Here is a 19,598-nt window from a genome sequence, read left to right on the forward strand (position 1 = left end):
ATCAACCTTTCTGCTTCCACTCTTTGAACTAAGGTGAATTAAACTGGCTACAACCAGTTCCCTGTGAGGAAAAAAAATCTTACTGCTCAAACTCCAATTATTGCTTTAAATGTCCCCAAAGTTTAAAAATTACAGGTTAATACAAGTTTAAAAAAAAACAATGTAGAGCACCCATGTACATGTACCAGGGCACCACTTTGGCTCTCACCTCCATCCAAGCTCCTGGACAGCAGGTACCTCTTGCTGGTGGAGCGTTCGAAATGTGGAGCAGGCCGGTCTATGAGCGCACTGGCCTGTCTGGTTTGTGCCTGCGTCCTTCCACTGTATCGAAACTTTGAACCCATCACCAAGAAGCCCTTAGGAGGAGGCTCTGGAGATACCAACCTGTGGAACCGAGATGTTGCACAAAACCACGCAACAAATAGGCAGTGAAGAGATAATTTAAATTGGGAATGCTTTGGATTTCAAACTAACATGTGTGGATGTATTTGATGGACTGTTTCATGCTCCAGAAGGAGGCCATCAAATTTAATCAGCCTTTTGATGAGCTGTAACAAAGCTTGTGACTTTAAAATGTGGCACTTCCAGTTCTGCTGCTGAGTTATGTTTAAACAACTTTAGAAAGGAGACCCCACATCATTGAATCTCACATACTGTAGCCAGACTATTCTTCAAAGTACCTTACGACCACTGGACAACGCTAGGTTCGCAGCCATTATTATTCTGCATTGGCGGAAAAAAACCGCCGTAATAGTGGGGGAACTTGTTTTTGTGGACCATTTGCTGTTGGGAAGGTGGGTACTGAACTGCATAAAACTTGAACTTCCCTGAGAAGAAAAGGCAGCAAAACAGTTGAAAACCTGGGGGATTTAGTCGAATTGAAGGCCATACATTCTCCCATTGCAGAGCCAGTGACTCAGACAACTGCATGTTTAACAAAGCCTGAAGCAATAGAGTGAATGCAGTTAAACCTGACTAAGGTATGCACATGCTAGTATTTTGTTTGCCTTGATCCGTATTGAACATCAAACCCTCCAACCATGAGAGTGGATTGATTCTTACCTGAAGAAGGTGTGATGCTCGATGCAGACCTTCCACAGCCTCTTGGCAGCTCTGTGGTTTGGTAGCTTAAAACCGATTGTACTTTCAAATTGCTCGTACTACAGGGGAGAGAGAATGGGGAGAAAAAGGGGAGGAAGTGGAGGGCGTTAAGCACCACATGTGTTTACTCGGTTTCTCTGAAGTCCACTGGGTTCCTTCTCAGTCGACTAACCTTCAGGGCAATCCGATGTATCCCAAGAAATGTATAAATTTCCTGTATTTCATTGCTATAATCATGACAATTAAACCCAATCAAAAACAGGCTTTGTGCTTGCATAAATGCAACTGCAACAATTTGTCAGCAAAATGTCAGCAAGTTAAAAAAGAGATGCGAAACATTACAACATGGATTTCGGCAACTGGACTAAAAGAGCAGATCAAAGCAGAGGAAGGTGTAACATGCGATATTCAGACACTGGGAGCAATTGGGGAGGAAAACTATTTCATGGCTCTATATTTACACTCTTTATCCTTCTTTCTGGCTGCAGCTGCAACAGCTCTGTTAAAGGGGCTCTTTATTTGGCTTGATCACAGGCTCACTGTGCGGCTCTGTCACTTGACTGGGTCTGGCCCAGACAGCCTGTCACACCGAGGCTCAGCATGGAGGATAAGCTGCAAGCTCTGCACAGCACGGCGAGGAGAGTGAGCACGCACTGTATATCCGGACTGTGCAGAGGAGCCATGCTGGAAGTACAAGGCAAAAGATTTACGGTGATCCACTCAGCGTAACTGGCCACACATCATATATGATGTGGCTTTTAACAGTAACAGCTACGACAAAACATTGGCAACTCTTGTCTGAAGTCATGGTTAAAAGGAGTAGATTGATATTAAATACGGATTGATAACTCTCCCAGGCCTGATGATTAAATTTGGATCTGGAGCTCGAGGGCAGTTAGCTTAGCATAAGGACCTGCTCTAAAGTTAACAAAATCTTCCCAGCAGTGGTGCTAGAGCTCACTGATTAACATGTGAGTTAATTTAATACACACAAAATGTGGCGCAAAAACAGTGAGCTGTGGTTGTTGGTTGTTATTCCCTGGAGTCATCACTGAGAGGTTGCCAGGGAACCAGGAGACTTCGGGAAGCTGTAAACCAACAGCTTGTTCTTTCTACATCTCTTTAGCTTTAGTTAGCTTAGCTTAGTCTTTAAGCTAAAATAAGCTAACTGGCTGCCAGCTGAAGTCTGCAACAAACAAGCACAATATCCAACTATGTTTTTGTGGGATTAATCAAGTGAGTGAATATTGTATTTCAAAAAAAGTCGGGCACCTTGCAAGAGACATTAGAAAATATAATCAAATCAGATGCCAAGACATCTTTTCCTTTAATTAAAATAATGGTTGAGACTACAGCCCATACATCATTATCATCTGGATGATTGTTTTCTCAGACGACGCGCCTTCAAAGCCACAGAAGGCATTAAACAACAGTTTCCTGTTCAGCAGCACAAACTAAGATAATAATGGACTTTTAATGGATGCGAAATTGACAGAGTGATAGGTTTGAGTCACCTTCAGCCTCCTGCCTACCTCTCCAGGCCGTATTTTGATGTAGAAGTTGCTCCTCTTGTAAGAGATCTTGAGGATCTTTGGCCAGGCGAAGCGGTTGATCCTCAGCCTGTCGCGGTAAATCAGCAGGCCGTTGGCACAGACACCCAGCATTATGTCAATCCCTTCAGAATCCTGCAGAGGACGGGGGCAGCACACAGGCAGAGTCAATTCATTAGCAGTATTGTACGCATTCAGCACTGTACTCATACAAATTGAACTGACTTGAGGAGGAGCCAACCTTAGCATGATGGAGGTCCACACCATACATCGACAGTTTCTTTGCATTCTCCAAGAAGTTAATTTCAGCCTCTGCTGGAGTCATTCCCCTGTGGGCACAATAACAGTCACATCAGTGCATAACATCAACAGGCCGTCTTAAATAATAAGCACACAATCATACACAGTTGGGAGCAGATATAGTCACATCTTAATTCCTGGCATCTGTCCCATCAGTGTTGTTTTGGTCTTTTTCCAAAAGCTTAAACCAAATCAGACCATGGCAAAGACACAAACTGAATGAGTGTTTCTCACATTGGCAAGACTAGTGTTGTGTACATGTCGATGACAGCTTGTGCACTGATGTTACAGTATCTGTCATCCAAATGCATGATGGGAGTGCGAACTCATCAGCACGTCACCCCAGGAGATTTGTGGACAGATGAATGTCTGATTTAAGCGAGAAAATGTCCAGTACTTGTAGTTTCGATGGAGCTCCATGACCCGCTCCTCCAGCTCGCGAGTTTGATTGGGGGCGAAGCGGAAATCGCTGACATAGTCAGAGCCGTGGTCGTCCTGGTCGTAGTCACCCAGCTCTGCTTGAACGGTGTAGGAGCCCAAGAGAGCGTGAGTGACGAATGAGCACGGTAGCCGACCTGACAGCATGTCATCCCTCAGCTGCAGACACAGGTAGTATCTGTCAGACAAGACAAAAAAAGAGGAGGAGGGTTGGCAGTCAAACAAGCCTGAGCCAAGGCGAGCTCCAACAAGTATTCAGCATAGTTAATCCACAGCATTTAGTAGCATTCCAGGTCTAATCCTCAAAAGGGAGAGCGGGATTTTGCTCTCTTTGACATCAGGGCAAATATGTCATGTAAGTTGTTACAATACTTTCACAGAAACACTTTAGAAAAATTAGCGTGAAAACAAACCATGTGTAAAACTGACGTGTATGCAATTCCTAGTTTGATCAACTCTAAAGAGCATCTGACAGCACAGCCAAAGGAACTACAGCTGCTGATACTGTAGAAGAGAGAGTGAGACCTGGTAATATCCTCAGTGAGCTGGGAGGGGTCTGGGGGGTAGAACTTGACTGCGAAGGCGAAGTGCCATGGACAGTCTGAGGAGAGATGGACAGTTGAACATCATGCTTGTCTTGGGATAAACAAATCAATAATGAAAGTGTATCTCAAAGGTCAACTTCAGCTCATGTGCCGACAAATCTAATTAACGGTGTTACAAATTGAAATTTGAAATGTTTATCAGCTTTGCAACTTGGAAAAGACACTCACTGCGCATCTGTTTCTTGATCTCCTTGGAGGGGTCCAACCAGTTCTGAAAGACAGACAGCAGAATTCACACAGGGCAGAAAGGAAACGCGGCTAATGCACACACGGGGGTCACTTTTTGCTCTAATTGCTGTGTTGTTTTCCCGATGAAAGCCTCTGCATACGGTTAAGTAAAGGAGCCGAGCCCCCTGCTGAGCTCATCCAAACGTGTTGAAAGTGGAATCAATTCAGACGTCTGTTTCTTCTTTGTGAGCAACATCACCTGTAGGGACCCTGCTTCTGCTTTGGTTGTGTGAGCGCTTTAATCGTTGATGCAGTGGACTTTTCCTGCTGTAAAAGCTTCTGTAAATCAGGTTGTTTTGTTTGAGGCTCAGGGTTATAAACAGGGTTACACACACACACAGGTGCTCTTACCCTGCTAAAACTGTGTTCAAAAACATGGGAAGACAAAACATTAATCATCCATACTACATATTATTCTTCACCAGGTTCCTCCCACCTCTTTTACCTATTCAGTGATTTTGGATTTTAATGAAACTCCCACACGACTATTCAGCCTCTCTCCCCACTCCTGGAAATGACAACATCGTCTAATTACCATAAAAATAGTTTTCTCGGAAATGAATACAAAAATTACCTTGAACTCTTAATTAAGGTTCCCAAATGAATTTATTGGCTGTCAGTTCATGTCTTCAAGTGTAATTGGATGAGATGTGTGAGAAAGAGGGGTGGTCGGTACTGATACTGGTCGATCAGTATATGAGTAACAGTTTGACGATTGTAAAAATACTTTCAGAACATCAGTTGAGTAGGTGGTCCTTAAGTGTGGCCCAGGACACATTTGCATTCTTACTGCTTAATGAACGTGGCCATATGTACCCAGATAACTTCCAAGAGTGTTCTCACTAGCACTTCACACAAAGTTCTACTTGTGATTGGATCATCTGAGACACAGTTAATGTCAGCCGGGAACATGTTCTCCACCTTAGCTGAGTGTATTACCATGTTTACCCTTCACTACTAAGACTCAATTCAACTGGTTAATGCCATTCATTTTTTTCAGTGTCTTTTGGTTGGAAAGGTAAAAACTAGTGTGACCAGAGCTACACCGACGAAAACTGTTGTGTTAATACATTGTTGTTCCACTATACATACTGTGTCCAAATGATCCATGAAATCAGAATATTTCATGAAGACAGCCAGGGAGGTTTGTTTGTTTGTTTGTTTGTATTCTCAGCATTGAGTCAGCCCTTGTTCTTTGTATGAAGGGATCTGCATTTGTTATGACTGCACTCATTTATTCATTCTTTACCTTTCATTTACCATTCATTTGTGTCTAATTAAAACACAAGCAAAAAATAGGTATTAAAGCAGGTTATTTAGTTTCAGTGATCAGAGTTAATGTAATTTGTTACTCCTTTTTTGCGCTTCCACGAACACCTAAGCAGATGTCAGAGACTGCCTGTGTTGCTTACAGTGATCTTCACCAACCTCAGCAGCTGCTTATTAAAGCTGACGCTTTTTTTTTTTTTTTGGCAGCTGGTATCACATCAGTCAGAGTGATAGGTCGATACAGCCCCGTGCATACCTGTGGTCCTGTCGGGCCCACTGCAACAACTCTGCCTACATGTGTACACACACACAAACACTCACATGTGCAGACAAACATAAACTCTACCAAAGTTTATTCAGGCTACTGAAGATTTTAATGAGCCACAGGCATTTAACATCCTCATCAATCTATTTTAAGTCTTCCAAGGCCAAAAGAGCACTCAATTAGGTAGGAGCTATCTGCTGTTTTGCTTTTCTCTGATAAAAAGAACTTTTAATCACTAACTGTTCAATCCGACTTCTAAAATTGTAGATCATAAAGAAATCACAGCGAAAAACTTTTTCCCCTGAAGAGGAAAGATTAAATCCCAGACTGAGACAGAGAAAGGGCACCTGAAATTATATTTCCATTCTTTGTCTTGTTTGGTCCCTCAATCAGCGATGACCCCAGATGGTAGACTCAAGCTGTGTCGAGATAAGCCTGTCTTTGATGAGCCAGACATATTGATCTGAAATGTAGCCTCACCTACACTCACACAGAAAAATATTTGAAGTTCAACCTGTTTATCTCTGAAACGCTGCAGTTCACCGGTCCATATGGGTGCGAGATTCCGCTCAATCCAAAAGCCACAGCCATCAAAAACATCAAGTCACAACATGTGCCCTGACAAAATGCGCACAAGCTGACAATGGCGACAGAAAATAGCTCAAAATGTTAAGAGAGACTTAGTCTTGTCATCTTCCCTATCTTCAAAAGGCAGGAGGTTCCTGTTGAGCTGTAGACTTGCATAACTGCCCTCAGGGAGACTCATCAATCTCAACCCAGAAACATACATCCAGCAACGAGCTCCCGTACAAGCCGACAACCAAGACCCACCAGTTTAGTGCAAATCACATGATTATATGATAACAAATCAACAAAGATCAGAGGGAAACATATTTAAACATTCAGTTTGAAATTAGTTTATCACAGCGTATCTGAGCAACAAAATTTCAATTGGGAAACACACAAGAGGTGAAAAAGGTGGAAGCTAACGCTATGAAGCTTTTGAAGGATGTGATTATGAAGAATTTTCTGAGACTCCCTCCAGAACTGTCATCAATTTTCATGGTCAAGGACGTTTTATACATTAGAGTGATTCCAGGGAACACAGTTAAAAGTCAAGTCTGGAGTTACTCTTCTACAGAATAATAAAAACACAGTTTTTTTTAAAGACACGCTGTCCTAATCAATATTTACATTTTAACCATGAATAAAACAACGGGCTTTGATTTTAATCACAGCAGGAAGCTGTTTTCAAACTGGATATGTTTCTTTGGATTTGGTAGAGGCCAAAGCAAGGGAATTTTGGCATGTCCAGCTCCAAAAAATGTAATGCTAATACAAACAACTATGAAGACTAGTGAAATTATGGCTTGGCATTTCCATGATCTATATAATAATAATTGGTCATAAGCTAATGAGTCTGTCTGAAATTTTGATCTTTCCAGTAGCTGTAGGCTAAAGGTAAATTAGTAAGCTAGTCTGAGTCCAAGTTACCATGGTTATTAAAAAAATAGTAAAAAGTGAATGAGGTCTAAATCTGTCTTCTTGTATATTCACATTTTTTTTTTTTGATAAACTGTGAGCCTTGTCTCCGTTCCATAGAGGGTTCATACACCTGACATTGTTTCTGCCTCTCAGAAATAACTTTCTAACTAAATATTGCAAGTAAATGAGTAAATGAGATATTTTTCATATTTTCTGCTACTGTGCAAGTTTTTCAATTGGCTTTTGTCCAGACCCAGACTGAGCGTGGAAATTTCCATTTTCCATTCATCGTTGAATGATGGATTGTCCACCCCCGAGAGGGCCAGACCAGTCAACAAGTGAGATGAATACAGATTGGTCTGTGAGCCACATGTTTAATGTGAAATGTCCCACAACGTTGTATGGTACACAATTCACTGACCTTCTGGGTGTCGGAGTCAGCAAAGGTCAGACCAAAGTAGTCTTTCTCCAGCAGGTTGAGGTGCTCGCACACCATGTCCATCAGGTTTTGTCCTTTCGAGTGTTTCTGTGAATGTGAACAAACATAACACAACAGTTGTGAAAGGGTCAAAGGAAAGCAAAAGAAAGGTTTTCTAGAAGATTTCTCAATTTTGTCGTAGATTTATAGATTTATGATGGCTTGTTGATATCAGACAGCATAAGACAACGGATCATTTTAAGATTTCTTTCCTGGTTTCTGTTTCCGTTAATAACACCAGTTGGTGTTGTGCCACAGTCAGTGTGCATCAAGCACTTGACAGCCAAAACGGAAATGGACAAAAATCACATGCTACCATGTGCTTATTAACACTAAACGTAAGGTAAAGTTGTCTTAGATGGGGAAGTCAACTGCTACTGGAAAAATTCTAATTAGATGATGCCAGTAAATGGAAACCAAGAGTGTTTTAAATGTATCCATTGGGGACCATGAATATCTGAACTAGATGTTGCCACAGTCATTTTCATAGTTGTGGATATTTGACTACATAAAGTCAAATTTTGACCTGTTACTTGAAAACCAGGAGGAGCTCATCCTCTGGGGACTATGAATCTTTTCACCAACTCTTACAAAGAAAATTTAGGGGACCAGAGGCCTCATTTATGAACGTGGCACATGTCCGAACATGTCTTTCCATGCAAGCAAGGGCGTAATTTGGGATACGGGGGTCATAACCCCCGCAAAAATTAGATCAAGCCAATATAATCACATCATTCTGATTTAATAAAAATACGCATTATCTTGCATGAATATCTTGTTGATTTTCTTTATTAATATAAATTGCCAGCAAAACAGTAGCATGTTTAATCACCCGCCTTTTCCGCCAAATGATCACTATTCGCTGTATGTTTGGCATGGATGGAGACAGCAGAAGCATGAAAAGAGCACGAAAAGGCGGACAGACAACAATTTTTCATTGTTGGTCGACACCAACCCCTAATAAAAACAGAAAAGAGGTAATACCTGTGTCGTTAAGTTAGGTGATGCTTTGTGATTGGATGGCGGTGTCCTGTGAGGTAAAGCCAGAGAGTGTCAGGGATGTACTGTGTAGGACCGAATGTCAGTTTAGCTGACTTTGCTCCAATACACAGTGTTTCGCAGTGGCGTTCCTGGTTTAACTACATTTCTCAGTAGCGTGGTCGTAACGTCGCTGTTTTTCACGTCAAATATCTTTTCAGTAGTGGAGCTATTTTCCAGATCAAATAACGCGACAGCCTACTCAAAAGCTACATTTCCCCAGGCATTTCAAAATCTTTAATGCAGTGGAGTTTCTGCCTTGGTCTGAAGCAGAAACCGTGACAACGCTGCTCCACGTGACGTTACGTACCAGTCCCGCTGCAGCAGGCGGCTTACAGTGACGGAGAAGGGGCCTAGAAGTGTAGTGCGACTTCACCTCGTCAATCTTGACAAGCTTTAGGAAATATCTGAATGCTTTCTCTTACATTCTGCTTTGACGTCACTTGTCATTTAAACCGGGCTGTTTAAACATTAACTAAGCGCTGTTTTTTTTTATATATATCAGGTTCAAGAATGTGATATAATATTTAACCCCCCCAGTGGTAGACCCAAAGTTATGCCCTTGCACGCAAAGCTATAAAATACAGACTTGACTGGGCTATGTGCGCACCCCTAAGCAACCTGACGAGCACAATGATCCTAAATATAAATCCAAAGAAACTAAAGAAGCGTCACAAGTCGGAATGACTACACAAATTCATCATGACTCTCACCCATGGCTTTTGGGCGTATGTACACTTTTAGTAACGATCCTATGCACTGTTTTTTAAATGAGGCCCCAGGACTCTTTCTGACCCTAATTTTATGGTGATCCATCCAGTAGCTGATGATTTACAGATCTAGTGTCACACCCACACATCACAATGGGGGCTCTCAAGCTTCCCAACTGGAAAATTAAACGCCAAATTTTATCCAGGTCTTGGCTCTATATCTTGAAACAAGACATATAAACTCACTTAAAGTAATTTAATTCCCTGATATTGATAATCAATTATCTTGTAATTTAATTCATTACTGTTAATAAATTACCCCGACAAAACTCTTTTTATTCTTATTTTAAGTCTCTTGGTAGCTGGACCCACAGATAGACAGCACTTGCAAACATATTTGTTTGATTCAAGCAGAATATGAATATTTATTTTTGCAGTGGATGAAATATTGACACATTCATTTATGCATGAACTCATATGTCACCCTTAAATATTGAACACTATTGTAGAAGAAGTGTCAATATTGACACGTAACACTGATCTGCCCTCAGAACGTTGTGCTCATGGAGCCTCCTCCCCTGAAGCTTCGGTGAGGTGACAGGGAGATGGAAAATGTAGTTGCCAGGGAAACAGATGCAGTAATACGATCTACTCTGTTGTTTCTAATGTCTGGTGTCTAAAACTAGACAAAATGTGTCACCTCTGCCTTATTACGTGCAAAATGATGGTGGAGCAACACTTGGGAGGTGTTGATAAGTTCTCTTCCTGTCAGTCAGCATAGCCCAACATTGTGAAGGAAGAACCTATAAGCTGGAGCCAGCAAAATTAAACAGAAACGTCAGCTCTCCACTCTAGAACAATGTAATATTTACCCATACGTGTACCAATAATGGTTACCGTGCTGCCACCTGAACAGACTTGGGAAAACTACTGTCAGTGAAAAGACAAATAACCAACATGAAACATTCACTTGCACCCAAAGTAGCTCTGCTGTACACATCGACCCAGCCAGGCTTGACCACGGAAAGTCAGATTACACCATGGTGATCAGTGGGGGGGGCTGCTTGAGCAATGTGGATAAGGGCGTGGTGCTTTCCCTCTTACCCAAGGACCTCTGAGGATGCTAAGCCATGCATCCATGACAAGACACTTAATTAACACTTGGATGCTACACTTCCGCCAGGGAGAGAGCTCCCAAAGTGTGGCCTGTCATCTCGCAATGCTGTTATTAGCAGCTCCTGAGGCATGAAGTTCCACCCTAACAGTTACAGACAGGAAGCAGGAGCAAGCTCATCTATGAGCTGGAGTTCTGAGGGGCTCACCATACTAAAGCTACTTCAACAAAGGGAACCCATGGGCTGACAAGCGACTGCTTTGTAAATCCCTCTCTGGCAATGACTGGATGTTCTTCAGGGACAGGCGAATACTCAGGAGGAGCACTTAAGACACAAAAGCCTCCATAACCATAATGCAAACTATTGTTGTTGTGTAGAAAAGGCTCCAAGGTACTTCAAACCATTTTCACAGAGATGGGAGTGAGAAGGGTGCAAGTGTAACATTGACAAACTGATATTCTCTCACAACCTACCCCAGCACAACTCAGAGAGGAGATGAGTTACATTTACTCCTCTAAGTGTAAAAAGAAGTACCGTATTTTTCGCACTATAAGGTGCAATTAAAACCCTTTTCTCAAAATTCAGCAGTGCGCCTTATGTATGAATTCTTGTTGTGCTTACTGACCTCGAACCAATGTTATTTAGTACACTGCGCTCAAAAATCTGTCAAAATGTTTTAGTGCAACTTTGGTAAGCTCCACCTGATGGATTGTCAGAGCATTCCCAGCTGACACAGGGACGTTGGTTTAACGTTGGTCCTCGGGTTGGATATGTGTTGCAACGTCAGACAACGTTAGATAACTAATTATGTAGTGCTGGCAAGCAACCACCATCCAACATATAGTCAGTTTAACCTTACTGTAATCAGATGTCAAGCCAACGTTAGGTTTTTAACGCAAAGTCAATTTTCAAATCCATATCATAATCTAATTATAATCAAATGTTGGGAGACAATGTAGTTCCAACGTCACACTAACTACAGGTGTTTGCGATTGCTGGCAGCGATAAACCAATCAGAGAACAGAACGCAATACGCTTACCTCCGTCACTTTTTGTAATACCAGAACGTACTGTGCTTCGTTTTATGTTTTATCATGCGCCTTATGACCCGGTACGCCTTATATATGAAAATAGGCCCGTTCATTGATATTGCGCCTTATATTATTGCGGTGGGCCTTATGGTCTGCAAAATACGGTAGTTTTTAGTGAATCAGCTATTTCAGGATTTCTTAACTTGATATAAACTCAAAATGATTACAGAGAAAAAGTAAATAAGCTGATGAAGTTATGATGAACCGTTTGAGAAGCAAATGAAAAGAAGCAGCTGATGATTTAATGCACCATCTGGTGATTCCTGTTCCCGAGTCAAACACACCAACAGGTGCATGCTGGGTTTGGCCACATGCTAAAATACTGACAGCGGTTCCTTTATCTGGACAGGCAACATTTTGATTTAGAGCAGACTACAACTGATGGATCATTGTAACATCATCATGACGTATTGTGCAACAAAGCGCAGTAGCACTTTGCTTTAAGTAGCTTAATATTGCTACCTAAGGCCTGCCGTGGTATTCATGCGTTTGTGTCATTTAGTCCCTTTTATCGAAATGAATGCAGGCTAAACACATCCCTGTGTGATGCACGACATCTTGACAGCACGCAAGCATCCGCCATTATGATCACAGCAATTCTGTCATTACATTACAACCATCACAGCCATCACGACAAAGGATGAATTGCAGAAGAGCTCCATTCAATTGTATTGTTTTTAGCGATAACATATGAATAAATGCATCTGTCAATTGTATGCACAGACAGCAAAAATGATTTGCATAGAGGCAAATATTTTTTTTGTTATATATATATATATATATATATATGTAAGCATTCATTAATAGTTTTACCATACAATCATCCTTAACACAATATTTTTGATGAACTAGTTACACAAGAAATTGGACTTCTTTTACAGTTAAATTTCAATTAAATAACAGTACTTTTAGTCAAGCACAATTTTTAAACTCTAATCAGAACAAAAAGAAAAAGTTTCATGTGCTTGAGTGTAAGTATCCTGGGGGATGGCTCACCATAACATTGCTCTTCTATTTTCTCCTTGGCTGCACTTGGATTGCAAACATGTAATCACTATAGATTTCCTAAGACCCACTTAGCAGCCTGTGCCAAGAGCCTTTAGTGGACAAACCTAACTTCCTGTGACCAATCACTAGGGTTCAATATCAGCTGCAGAGTTTTGATATGACTGCCAAAACGAGATATGAGTTTCAGTTTCATTACAAACTGTTTAGGCAAAAAGTAAGGCTCAGTGATCAGTTGTGTCATGTATTTGCTGAGAACATGCCCCCTGTACTGTCATCATCTGAACTCATATCGTGTTTTGAAATAAAACACATTTTTAAAAGCAAATCTGTTGCAATTTGAGACATCAATCATAAATCAATAAATGAAAAATCCAGTGTTTTTGTGATTCGAATCATCTTAGAGAGTGAAAGTCAGTTTAGGTCAGCCTTTGATTCATTTTGTTAAAAAGCATTTCTTTTGAGTTCTATCCAAATGTTTTAGAAATTCAAGATCAAAGATTGGAACTCAACTTTAAGAAAAGACAGAAAAAAATTGGAAATGTTAACATTTCTGTAACTCCATGACAAACCTCTGAAGAAGATTTTATACCCCAGAACAGCTATACAACAGATATTGGTGCCGACTCAGTCAACACTTTGACAGGTTATTTTTCCACAGTCATGCTGAGGAGATGTAAAGGCAGGACACTTGACTGCAGCACAGGCTTGGTCACGCCAATGGGCCCAGACAGATTCAATCTCAGGTACAGAATCAATTGTGGCTCTGTGTCATGTCCTGGATTTGTGCAAGTAAACGCTTAGTGAGAGGAATTGAAATTGCTTGAAATGTTTCTGCATAGCCTCCACGGTTTTGTAATCGGTTATGAGTTCCATCCACCCCAATCCTGCTAAAGGCACGTAAGAGGGGCTTACTGCACCAGAGGTATATCCTGCTGCTGCTGGTCATGAAAGCCTCAGAACCTCAGACTTCGTCCATTGCATTTATCTAAGGCAATAGACTTACATCTTTCTGTTCTCTCCTCTGTTATGCAAGCCTGCAGTTTTCTTCCCCAGCAAGAGTGGGATGTCCTATTTCACAGTGCTGGAGTAATGAAGACTTTCAAACAGAACACTTTTTTCTTTTTTTGCCTGTGTGTACAACAAATGCGTAACATTTCTTTGGCTTTTGCGTCACCCCCCTGGTGAGTTATCAGCATGGCGCCCTCTTTGCCTGTTTCATCCGCTCTGTGCAGCACTATATAACACACACATCAGCCCACAGAGAAAAATAATAACAAAGGACAACACTAGAAAAGGAACAAGATTTGCTTTTCAACTGTTTGTTCAAAGCATTTTCAGGTCAGTTCTATTTATCCATTAAGCTTACCTCAATTTCTCCATCAAACTCAGAGGAGTCTAGGAGGGTCACTTTGAAGGGGGTGGTTTTAAGTCGTTTGGAGCCTTTCTGGGGGGATTTGAGGTTCTTGTTTGGTGAATTCTTCTCAGATATTTCGTCTGTTTCTCTGTGGTCATCAAGATGCTTGGAGTTCAGTTCCTTTACAAATATAAGAAAAAAAAAATTACAAAGTTATGGACTTCATCTTGCATCCCCGATACTGAGTAGCAGCAACAGCAGCGTTTTCACGGTCCCATACTCTATAAAGACGTTGTCTGTGTGTTTTCTGATTACAAAGTATGTCTGGGCTTTTGTAAAACTGAATCCTAAAACAAGCTGTTAGGAATGCTGTACAGTAACTTTGGAATGTCACAAGCAGTCAGTGCGTTCAGTTATGCCCCAAACCCAGCCGACCTGGACCACCATCTTTGCAGGATTTTTGTTTCTCTGAGTGTTTACCTGAAGTTGGCCATATTTCATTGGATGCTACTTCAAACAATGGAATGCATTCATTTCAATGAACACCCACTACATATCCCCAAGAGACAAACAGCCAAAAGAAAGATCAGAAATCCAATCATAGCAGCTGTTAGTGACGCTCTCGCTGAATATCACAGGCTCGCCACACTCCGTGGAACAGACTTAACAACTCTGCTTCAGAGCAGACAAAACTCTCCTCAAAATACTGCAAGCTAATGATCCCATATAAAGCTTTGTCAGAGCACAGAGCAAAAGTGAAACTGGAGCATCCTGCTTCTGTTTGGAATTAAAGACTAAAGCACTTCTATGCTGTGTCTCTTACTTCATATGTTTATATAAGAGAGGATATTATAAGGAACACTTTAATATTGTAATTTTGAAAACATAGGCGAAAAACATTATTTCCCAAGAGTCACATCCACAGAGGACAGAGATGACAGAAAACAATTTCAGAGTTAGATTACAGCTGAAAAATTGGAAAATTGGCTTGGAGACAGAGTGCTGGATGTACATGGATGATGATCGCTGAAGTGTTTTGTTGTTTTTGTTCTTGGGGTTTTCTTAGAATATGAAAAGTAACTCCCTGGAAGAAACCCATAGAAGAAACACAGAGTGAGACATTGCATTGACTCTCAAAGGCCAGAGCATTAGCTCTATGCTGAGTTGGATTGATATAGGCTCAGTTATGATTTGATTTGTGAATTGGGAATACATTTATAATAATCTTCTTCTTCTTTCTGTTTTTGCCTATTTGCGGTCTCCACAGCAAATCAACAGAGGTCATATCTGTGACTTCATCTGTGACTGATATTTTAAATAACATTCAGCAGGAATTATTTCATACATTGAGCCTCCATGAGGTTTAACAAATAATGCTTTGTGCCACTGACAGCTGCAGTCTGAGTTTTGCTAATGCATCCAAGCTTCTTGGGTTGTTCTTCTTAGTTTATTAAAATACCTGCAGCAGATGTATCGCTGTTTATGATCAAGTATCAAGTAACATGACAGAAGAGCAGCAACATTATATTCAGTATCAGGTGATTTCATGTCATGCTCACTTGTTTGGCCATCTTGCTGTCTGAGGATGAGTCCTGCATGCCTGGTGCTGCCCCCTGGTGTCTGGGAGGACTCCTGTCTTGCTCTCTTCACCTCTGACTTGAGGCCTGCCTTTGTCGCTTCAACAAAGTAACTCCAACCTGCGAGGAGACAAGAGCACCATTTTTTTAAATCTATTTTTGTAATATTAAAACTCATTCATTTGTTTATTTACAGGGCAGGGCAGACTAACCAAAGGTAGACTGCCTTGCCCTGCTGCCAAGTCGGGCCCTCCTTGTTTAATACACATTGTGCAATTATATGTGAGAAATAAAACTGCTCATTAATTGCAGCACTCACTGAAACATAATATCATTATTCCATTAATTTGCTCAAACTCACTGTGATGATAACTTTTGAATGTCACCCAAGTCTTTTAACACACACACAGATTCGCATTTAACCTATCCGTGAGCCATAGGCACGTGCACACGCACACAAAACCATTTCAAGCATATTCTCTGACCTGTACAACATAGTTTCCTCCCGCACAATATAGCCATCACTTACAAAAAAAAAAACAACAACAACAACTCATTATGGATGCATGCCACTTTAAAAAGAGCTGAGATGACAGCAGGAGCTGCACCTGGAGGGCATGTGTGGAAAAAACACATTGTGTGCACACAAACACACAATACACTCCAAAACAACAAGACCAGGATCATCTTCATCTGAAAATTCCAGCTTCCTGATATGACACAATTTCCACAGGCATAATTCACCTTGGCATCAAGGACATTTACTTTAATTATAAATCCCTCACTTAGCCAGATAATGATCATCTGTTTAAGTAGCACCAGCTCTGGCACTAAGATGATAATGATTACCCCCCCAAAAAATGAATCACTGAATTAGGCTGTGAGCTGTCTGTGCTCATGGCTATCTATCCTACAATCATTAAGGTGTTCAACAAAAAAAAAAAAAAAAAAACTGACAGGAGTCTTATCACTCATGCTTTAGCAGCTAAATATGCTGGTGTGACTACTGCTGTCTGATTCCTCCATTGGGGCTTGCTTCTTAGATGCATATCATGTACTGCAGCACATTATTGCATGCATTGAACTCAAATGAAGACCATGTGCTGTTGAAATAAGGTGAAGACGTACAGCACACAGCCTTCAGCAGGTGTGTAAGGTGCCTTTAGCGCCTTTAGCCTCTTTCATCTACTTCTACCTCACTTTGCCAATTTGTCCTGGAGCTCAGCCGACACTTGTTACCTTCAGTTGTAGGTTATACTCTGGATGGGAATGCATAGAGTAACAACAGCTGCAGTGAAACAGTTGTGTTGTGTTAGTTTAGATAGGTGTGTACTCCAAACATGTCTCAACAAAGATTCACTCCAAGGAAAGTATAAAAGAAATTGAGTAACTATTCAGCACAGAAATTTCTTTGGACTAATGAAAAGAAATCTTAATATTATTAAATATAAATGGAATATAAATATTTAATTTTGGAAAACAGCTTTTTTACTGAGTTACATAAAATCAATAATAGTCTCATATGTGGTGGTGAATGCACTGAGGTCTTTCAAATAAGTAAAAGTTGCAACACTGCAGTGTAGAAATCAAAGGTTAGTCCTGCTAAGTTTTACTATTGTAATGATAATAATTATAATTATTCATACAATAATGTGTGAAAATCGCTTCAGTGTTTAAATAACTTTTATTGTACCAAGTAGCCTATAATTACTCTATAACTGTAATCAAACTATCCTATAATTTAACCTAATATAAGTCTGCTTCCTGGCTGGGAGCAGGTACCTCCTGGAGTTCTTAAATTGCTAACTAAAGTGTTAATTTGCCTCCACAAGTATACAAGGGTCCGAGTGAGAAGGCATTTGTGAGCATCCATCATTTCCACAGGATAAATGAGGTCTAAAAGGTACTTTGGTCAGTGCCAGGCTAAAGCTGTAACCCTAAATTTGTAGTCTTTATGCTGAACTAAGTTAACCTTTTTGTGCCACCTAACTCTTTAGCAAAATGTAAATTCCCTAAAATGTCAAATAATACCTTGTATTTGATTTTAACTTATGTCAAATGACGTGAAGGCTTTGACATTCAAAACACACTGTTGTTTTTCTGCGAAAGGTAGAAACAGGTGGGGGCTTTGTTGGTATGAAAGACAGTTCTGCCAGGGGAAAGGGACCTTTCTATGTCAGAATTTGTTTGTAGATCTCAAACAACCCAATAAATTAGTATTTTGATTGTATTGTAGCTTTTTGTGTAATAATTCATGTTCTTGTACCACTGTGGAAACTCGATATCCGATTTCTTCGCATCAGAATGTGTGCCATTGTCATCTATCCAATCCATCTCTGAGTCTCCCACACAATGGATTTCCTGCTGTAACATATTAAAAAGTTGGAGCAAAGTGGTGAATTAGGAAACAATCTTTTGCTCGGTGAGTCTAAAGACAAAGCAGCCTGACATCCAACATCAATGATGCAGTGAAAACTTCCTGCTGTTAAACTCCACTGTTGAGATGATATTGTCAATTTTAGGCAACATATCCAAGAGAGTAGGAAAAAGAAGCTGCTGATCAACCAGTAACCTCAAGTAGCTGGGCCCCTGTGAATAGATATTTTTGTTATCCAGGTTGGATATATCTACAAGGATGCTGATGATTTTTTTTTTTTTTTTTTGACCTTTCACAGAATTCAAACAAAGTATGTAATGTGTAACAATATCCTTGGTGGGAGCCTTCAGCACGGCATCAACATAAGAATAATGCCCGTGAATTATAGGCTTCCCTTTGGACCTTGCATTTAATCCAGTCTTTACATGACCCTGGAAGTCCCTCTGCAGCAAAAGACATCAACATAATGCACCTGGGGGGCTGTGCGCAGTCACAGCTGACCACAGAGGCAAGAACACAACCGGCTCATACTGGTTCAGGGGAGAAACACCCTTCCTCCAACGCACAACCAGGGAAGGCTGTGACATGTTGCGCGTGGTTGAAGAAGTACGAATCCCACCCCTGAATCCTCCTCCTACTCCTCTGCTGAGCTATTGCAATCATCCCATTACTTGCAATCACAGTGATAAGACAGATATTAATTCCCCTCTTTGGGGACATAAGTGAAGCAAGGAGTGGTGTGTCTACCCATTCCCCCCTCACTGTGCGATGCAGCTGGGCACTGAGTTATAAGTTAGTAGATTGGGTATGAACAAGTTTTGTGTTTTGATGGCGAACGTTAAGCGGCACCATGTCCTTGCTGTTATCTCATTTGCCTCCCGGTCCAAGTCAGTCAAGCTGAAAATAACAAGCTTCTCCCATGTGTGCATTACAGGTGCGCACTTTCTGATTCTGTCCAAGACAACAAAACCCACCACCCTCCAAAACACACCCCCCCTCTCCCCACTTAACATCCATCTGAGCTGCATGACACAATGCATTAATCTAGTGCCTCAGATGTGTTGTGTTCACAGCATCAAATTACCTGGGAACTACTCCACTAAGCTCACAGCCAACCCTGACACGTTTTCTACCGATACCAAAATCAATAGTAGCTTCGAGTCTGAAAGGCTCATAAAACATTTTGATTCATGTCAGACAATTATGAATAAAGCTCTCAGAGGACACCAGTGCACATGTCAGAGTACAAATTACATAATCCAAAGTTAGTTTGTGGTAAATGTGTGTCCCTCATGGAGACATCTTCTAATTACATCAGATTAATTGCCAAATTAACACAGATTGATGTTATAGAGCAAGGCAGCCAAGCCCTGCAAATGCATTAATTTCCAGTAAGAGACCATTACCCGCAATCGCCTCTGTCAACCCAGCGACCGAGACATCGGCAGCTGAGAAGAAAGCACCTTATAAAGGAGACTACATTGCACGTTTCCTCTGTTGTACACAGTGTGCAGTTCGCTGACGGTGTCTGTCTTTGATATCTGCCATCAGTGATAATAATTCATCACAGTAAAAAGCACATTGTTTCCTTGGAGGGTTATGAAACACT

General features: G+C 41.0%; 1 protein-coding gene across 1 annotated transcript in view; it reads right to left on the minus strand.

Moving 5' to 3' along the window:
- The window catches only part of LOC115043253 (band 4.1-like protein 1), a 76,011-nt gene that overhangs the window by 19,461 nt on the left and 36,952 nt on the right, over nucleotides 1–19,598 (minus strand). Inside the window, exons 2-11 of the mRNA XM_029501551.1 lie at nucleotides 15,595–15,732; nucleotides 14,048–14,215; nucleotides 7,663–7,767; nucleotides 4,163–4,205; nucleotides 3,915–3,990; nucleotides 3,349–3,567; nucleotides 2,851–2,980; nucleotides 2,634–2,786; nucleotides 1,063–1,160; nucleotides 209–384 (exon numbers count right to left, since the gene is read on the minus strand). Of these exons, the coding sequence (XP_029357411.1) occupies nucleotides 209–384; nucleotides 1,063–1,160; nucleotides 2,634–2,786; nucleotides 2,851–2,980; nucleotides 3,349–3,567; nucleotides 3,915–3,990; nucleotides 4,163–4,205; nucleotides 7,663–7,767; nucleotides 14,048–14,215; nucleotides 15,595–15,633 (1,207 nt within the window). The 5' untranslated portion in view covers nucleotides 15,634–15,732. The remainder of the gene's footprint in view (nucleotides 1–208; nucleotides 385–1,062; nucleotides 1,161–2,633; nucleotides 2,787–2,850; nucleotides 2,981–3,348; nucleotides 3,568–3,914; nucleotides 3,991–4,162; nucleotides 4,206–7,662; nucleotides 7,768–14,047; nucleotides 14,216–15,594; nucleotides 15,733–19,598) is intronic.

The sequence above is a fragment of the Echeneis naucrates genome, chromosome 5 (assembly GCF_900963305.1).
Source record: "Echeneis naucrates chromosome 5, fEcheNa1.1, whole genome shotgun sequence".
In the NCBI taxonomy this organism is placed as follows: Eukaryota; Metazoa; Chordata; class Actinopteri; order Carangiformes; family Echeneidae; genus Echeneis; species Echeneis naucrates.